Source organism: Chaetodon trifascialis, chromosome 8, assembly GCF_039877785.1.
Source record: "Chaetodon trifascialis isolate fChaTrf1 chromosome 8, fChaTrf1.hap1, whole genome shotgun sequence".
Classification (NCBI taxonomy): Eukaryota; Metazoa; Chordata; class Actinopteri; order Chaetodontiformes; family Chaetodontidae; genus Chaetodon; species Chaetodon trifascialis.
The window spans coordinates 17,015,688-17,022,436 of NC_092063.1; the positions used below are offsets into that span (position 1 = coordinate 17,015,688).

Sequence of the window (6,749 nt, forward strand, 5' to 3'; positions counted from 1 at the left end):
TGTACTGTCAATGAAGTGGTTCTGTTTCTTAAGTAAATTACAGAAAAAAAAAGGGGGGGGGGGGGGCAGCTGTGTTGCACAGTATGTGAGATAATAATGCTCATGCTAGTGCTGGTGAAAGATCTCTTTCACGATTATTAAGATGAATATCCCATTCTACATGTCATGTATCCACAGGGGCACAAGAGGAGCAGTTAGTGAATACATGCTGAGTTGGTGCTACACAGAGGGGGTGTTCAGACAGGCGTGGGCGTGTACCCAAACGTCGGCCAAGTCGTTTGTCTTTTTGATTTGAGCTTTTAGAAGGCGAAGTGACTTTGAGGAGCATCGTTGCGCTCTTCGCTCCAAACATCAGCTGGAGAGCAATTACTAGAAGCCCAGGAAAAACACAGTTTCCTCCGATTTCAATGCGCGTGTTTCAGGTAGGATTTATGAGATGAAGCTGGAAGAAACTGTGCAACAAGCATCTTCTGATTCTTAATCTGACTTCTGGACCGTATGAAATGAGCTGCACATGGACATCTACGCTGAAGTTCATGGAATTTCACTCGATGCTGGTGGGAGATTAAATTGACAACTGCATCCTCGTCAGGCGATGATTCATTTTGGAATATCTGACATGTCAAGGATACTGTCCGTCCTCGCCAAAATCATGCTTTTCAAATTGGTGGTATTGATTCTCGTACAAGGTACGTCTGGTGTCTGAAGGCTGCAGCAAACTTTTCCAACAAATTTGTATGTTATATCTGTTCTTTTATTTATTAAGCCTATATCCTCATCTGTTTTGTTTTTTATGTTTGTCTGATTGTTTATTACTGATATTATTATTATTATTATTATTATTATTATTATTATTATTATTATTATTATTATTATTATTAGTAGTAGTAGTAGTAGTAGTAGTATTGTTATTATTATAATTATTATTTCTTACACATTTCTTGTACAATGCAAGGTGTCTTCGATGCCTGGGTCATTCCCGAGGTCAACCCCGGAGGTCTCCAAGACTCCAGCTTAATGTCCGGGAGATCCGCGGGTTTAAAGCAGTCTGAGGCAACGGAGGCAAAGTCCAGAACCAAGCGCTGCACTTGTTATTCCTACAAGGATAAAGAGTGCGTCTACTACTGCCACTTGGATATCATCTGGATCAACACTCCCGAGTAAGACATGCTTTGCTAAACACTTTAAAATATCTCTGAACTTTCATAACGTCTCGTCTTCAGCGGGGGACGAAGTGGATAATTAACATTCTTTAAAACCGAGACTGGCGGGTGGCTGGTTTGTGCAACTCAAATGGGATTGAGATACAGTGTAGCAAGTCACACAAGGTAACTTCTTCCCTGGAGGGCCAGACAAAGTCAGATCAAGTGATGGCAAGCCCAACAGAATCTAAGGCGCCCTGCAAGGTCAAACTTATTCCCTCTTGTATTGGCTGCTATTTGACCTTCTCATCCTCTCAGTGGCTTAACACACGAGCCTGAGTCTGCAGGATTGCTATTCCCATAGCAACTTTTGGTAATGGTTAGTGTCCGTGTCACTGTATTTCAAGTTCAGGTTAAAAATGCTTGTTCGAAATGTTACTCCAATAACAGGAAGATATGGAATACAGATAATTAAACTGAATTCTTTACTACTTTATTGTGTTCCAGGCTAAATTAGATCTAAAAGTGGGAAATTATTTGTGACTGACAGCTTGATGGCTATATCAAAATACATCCTGCACCATCACCAGAAGATTATTAATTAAACTGCAAATATTAATGAGCATTCATTTCCCACGCACAACAAAGGCACCAGAATCACCAAAAGTCCAGGATACATTACCTAATGCATGCTCTGATGAGAGATATGCAGAATATCTCTCCATGTATTCACAACTCTGCGGTAAAAGTGAACATAAATCACTACTCAAGCTTCATTCATCATGGGGTTAAGGAGGCACTCTAATGGCTCACCTGGCAGAGTGCATGATCAATGCACTAAGGCTGTGTCTAGGCTCGACTCCAGCCCTGACCATGCTGCATGCCATTGCCTCTCTCCAACACCCCCACCTCCCTCTTGCAGCAAAATCAAAATGCAAGGAAAAAAAAAATGGTAAAAGAAAACTAAAAAAACATGGGGTTGATCTGCGAAGATATGATAATAGATGTAACAACTGCCCCCCTGTCATGAGCGAACAAAGTGCCCAAGCAGCTGAAATATACTATTAATCTGCAGTGTGGATTGTTGTGAGGCTGAATGGACAGAGATCACAGAGAAATCTGTCATTTCAAGCTAATTGTTTACAGGAAAAAGCCCAGTTCTTCATTTTCGTCTTGGTGGATTTGACTCAATTAAAATGACATCACACACTAGCTGGATTCGTTCAAAGAGTTTTCTGTTTACAAAAATTGTACCACGGTGGTTTGTGTGGGTGTTTTTTTTTGTTTTGTTTAATTTCATAAAAGATACTTAAACTTACACACAATTTAGATTAATTAACTTTTCCTTTAAGTAGAGGCAGAATTGGCCTGTGGCACTTTATGCTGTCATGTATGGACAAAACTGAGGAAGGCAACATAATCAAGGTATTATTACTGATAATGGTGGTAGTATTTCAGTGGATTTGTCTGAGGACCGTCAACGCAGTCATTTTCCAGTCACCAAAGGCCAGGGGCTTGTTACAACCAGAGGGGCTCTACCTGCATCTTGGGAGTTGTCTCTGAAGGTGATCAAGGAAACAAAAAAAGTGAACATTACCAGCTGGCATAATTACAGTAAATGGGAGTTTTTCACACTTCGTGCTTACACAAAGTGTGTTCAACATGTGGCCTAGCATACCGCAGATTAGTAGCAATACCTCAAAATATATTTTCCAACACTTTCCTGTTTGGATGTCTTTGTTTTGCCACCTCTTAACTGCATATTAAAATCCTTGGCAAGACAGTAGGAAAGCATTCTTTCCTCCTCTGTCTTCTTGTGCCAGGACTGCTGTGGGCTGTTTCAGGTAAACAGGCAACTTTATTACTGCTTAGCAAGTTGAGACAAATTGACATAGTTTGGAGACTAAGTGAGATATTGACATATACTGCAACATTAATATAAAATCAGTGAGTATGTGCTGACAGTGTTGGAAGCATTGTGCTATAATTGAAGGTAAACTCCCAAGGGGCTCTTTTGAGCTCAAGTTTCCTAAAATCTGTGTGGAAAGTAACCAAGTGGATGTCACTTCTCCCCCATAGCTAGTCTTACTGTGAGCTTAATCCCTCGAGAGACCGTGGTTATGCGTGTGTATGTATGACTTATACCATACACTACAATTTCGATGAAAGTGCTTTTACTCAGCTTACCATATTTTTTAAAAGGCAGTTTTCCTTAAGCCCCTTCTTCAGCTGTCAGATAATAATGCAGCTGCTGATGACAGCATTTCCAGATCCTTTTTTTGATACATTAAGACAGAACTCTGAACCACAACTGTCACTTCAGATTGAACAGCTATGAATTTGAAGGCCTGTAACTCTGAGGTCATGCAGGCTCACCGTCATAAATAGACATATCAGGCAAACACAGTGGAAGTGGCAGGAAGGACATCAGCAATGCTACTCAAAGAGGTTCAGGTAGCAGGCGGACTAAAATAGTGGAAAGCAATTTAGTACTGTTGATGAATTGTTTGAAATGTCATACGATAACAGACTTGATGGATCAGGATGCTCTTTTTGCCCTCACTGGTTGACCTTTCTCTCAGCTGTGTACAAACCCCACTAGAAACATCTTAATATTTCTTCCACACAAAATCCATCACAGATGGTCCAAAACAAAATGAGTGGAAAGGGAGCAAATAGTGACAAGATGACTGATGCCAGCCTGAACCTCTAAGCAGAAACAATGCTGTCCAGATGGGGAGGATTAAAGGTAGAACTGTAAAGTTTACAATGATTGATTCTCTGACATTGTTAATTTGATATATGAAAGTTTATTTTTCACTTTCATAGACCTTCTTGGCGACCTATGTTTTTCCATTATCAATTCCCAAAATATTTAACCTTTAACAGAATGTAAAAATACTTAATCTACTCCTCCTGCTCCATGCACATCCAATACCTTGCAACATGGTGCCTGTGGAATTCAGCAATTCAACAAATCAGCTACCTGCAAGATTGACCTTATCTCTGGCCATTTGGCCTTGCAATCCCTGGACTACCTTGATTTGGATCACACAAGACCACATTTCTACCCCTGCAGCTCTCTCCCCAGTTTACTCCTTCACCCACACAGACCTGCTAGCAGAGGGCGTGACAAGGGTGGGGGGTTGTTTGGGGATTGCACTGGTATGCTAATCTCCACCAAAGGGAAATTTTTCTCTACTCTTTCCACACTTCACTCCTTCTTTCATATTTCGCACTACGTCTGTGACTTAGGAATTAGATGTCCTCCCATCAAACATTCCCAAGTATGGGTCCCCGCTAGGACGTCTCTGTGATTCCGGACATAAAATTTAACATCTCAGTTGTTGTTGTTGTTGTTGTTGTTGTTGTTACTCCTCTTCAGGTCTCTGATCACTTCTTCATACCTTCCTGTGGATGTGTGACTCGGTGCGTGCGTTATTTTAGAAAAAGCAGTGGTGCCTTTAGTCAAATCCTTATGTAGGCCTGCAAATTTGAGCTATTTGTACTCAACTTGAGTCTAAGCTTAGTTGTTACTTTACAGATTAATTACACAAAACACATGAAAATGTAAAAGTAGAGTTGAAACGATTGTCGATTAATCAAGTAACAGAAAATTAATAGCCAACTATTTTGAGAATCGTTTGAGTACTTTTTCAGCATAAAAGCATTTAATTGTTCCAACTACTCAAGTGTGAGAATGTCCCACTTTTCCTTCGCATAATTTTTATAATCTTCATTCATATGAATAATTTTGAGGTTTGTATTGTTGGTTAGACAAAACAAACATTGTGAAGGTTTTTTTGGCTTGGGATAATTTTGATGTGATTTCTTACCATTAAAAAAAAAAAAAAAAATTACAAACAAAACAATGAATTGAGAAAATAATCTATAGATTAACCCCCAATGAAAATAATCATTAGTCAGTCAGTCCTACACAAAATAAATCAAAATACTCCACCTCAACCAACTTCAACAGTAAAATCCTGCTTTTACATTACATACATTAATGAATGAGTAATACTAATCTAATTAGTACTTTTACTGAAGTGAAGTATCTGAAGACTTTCTCCAACACTGTGAGAAAGTAGTATATGTGAACGCTGGTTTGAGGCCTGCTTGACCATATGTCCCAGCACTAGACAATATCTAGTATTTGTTGTTGAAGTCTTTTCCACTGAAAACAATGGCCTCTGTTTGTTGTGACTTCTCAGACACACTGTGCCCTATGGAATGTCAAGCTACAGAGGAGCTCAGCGAATCAGACGTGCTGTTGATAGACAAGCAGCTGAACACGAGGAGGCAAAGACAGAGCGCTGCGTCTGTGCTGTGCTTGACACAGACCCTGAGTGCTATGATTTCTGCCTGTCAAGGTCAGTCCAAATTTTTCTGCATTCTGCATGATATTGTCTTCAGCAACTGTGTGTGTGTGTGTGTGTGTGTGTGTGTGTGTGTGTGTGTGTGTGTGTGTGTGTGTGTGCGCGAGAGAGTCATGGGGTGGGGGTCTGGGGGTTGAAATGGGGGGGTGCTTTTAACATGTAAAGCACTTTGTGCTACATTGTATGTCTGAAAAGTGCTCTATAAATAAAGATGTAATTACAGTGTCATGGAAGAAACATTATTTTGAGATTAGATTTTAACAATCTGGTGTTGTACAAGATGTCATGAGAAATAACTACTTTCAGTTTCTGATCACCATTCTCAGGGGTGTATTGAGTGCTGAATCAATTGTTAATGGAAAACCATAGAAAGTGCAAAAACATAACAATAAATGTATGCCAAATGTACCCCCCCCAAAAAAATATAATTAAATCATGGGAATCCTTATCTGCCATATTTGTTACTTTGCAATTTGCATATAAATAGTTAGCTAGAAACCAAGCCATTGTGAACTGTGTGCAGTATTTATATTAACCGCCAAAGCAGCGAGGGTCTAATGAACAGACATTAGTGGTTACATTATAAGAAATGTAGGATCCAATGTTTTTGTCCCATACAGAGACAAAACAGTCAGGATGTCTTGGCTCCTGCTCCTTTTTTTAAAAAAATCTGTCTTTTGTTATTCTTCTTCAAAGTCCCCTGCAGACAGCGCCAGTCAGGAGTCTCCACAGAGCCCCTGGTCCTGGATGACAGTTTAACGCCTCTCCATCTACTGCTCGTCTCCTTGGGGAAATGGACCCTTCCCGCCTGTTCGCCTCCTTCACTCTCCATTTGGCACTCTGGCCTCCACAGGTACACTCACATTCAAGAAACGAGCTTTGGAGTTTGACACTGCCGACATTCCTCACTTCACATCTCTTGGAGCAAGTTCCATCAGGCCAAGTGGTTTCAAGAACTCTTCGGCAAATTCGGTAGATTCCTGAAGGCTATCCCCTCTTTGTTCCTGCTTGAGAGCAGCATGAGGATTAATTTCACCATCATATAATAGCCAGTGACTTTGCTTCTGATAAGCTTGATCAGACAAACCTTTTGTTCTGTATTTTACACCTAGTAACAGAGTGTTGTGGATGTTTCTGAAGATTATCCAAGGAGGATAGAATATAGAATTGCCCTTGATTCAGCTGTCCTTGGATAGATTGTGCAATGAAATCAGTTTGCATCAATCCT

At 40.2% G+C, this 6,749-nt stretch overlaps 1 protein-coding gene across 1 annotated transcript; it reads left to right on the forward strand.

Annotated features, from left to right (window-relative positions):
- Window positions 1-455: 455 nt before the first annotated feature.
- On the forward strand, window positions 456-6,272 carry edn3b (endothelin 3b). The gene is made up of 4 exons (XM_070969246.1): window positions 456-689; window positions 956-1,160; window positions 5,357-5,515; window positions 6,218-6,272. Exons 1-4 carry the CDS (start codon window positions 596-598, stop codon window positions 6,270-6,272), a joined length of 513 nt encoding a protein of 170 aa, XP_070825347.1. The 5' UTR covers window positions 456-595.
- The last annotated feature ends 477 nt before the right edge of the window (window positions 6,273-6,749 follow it).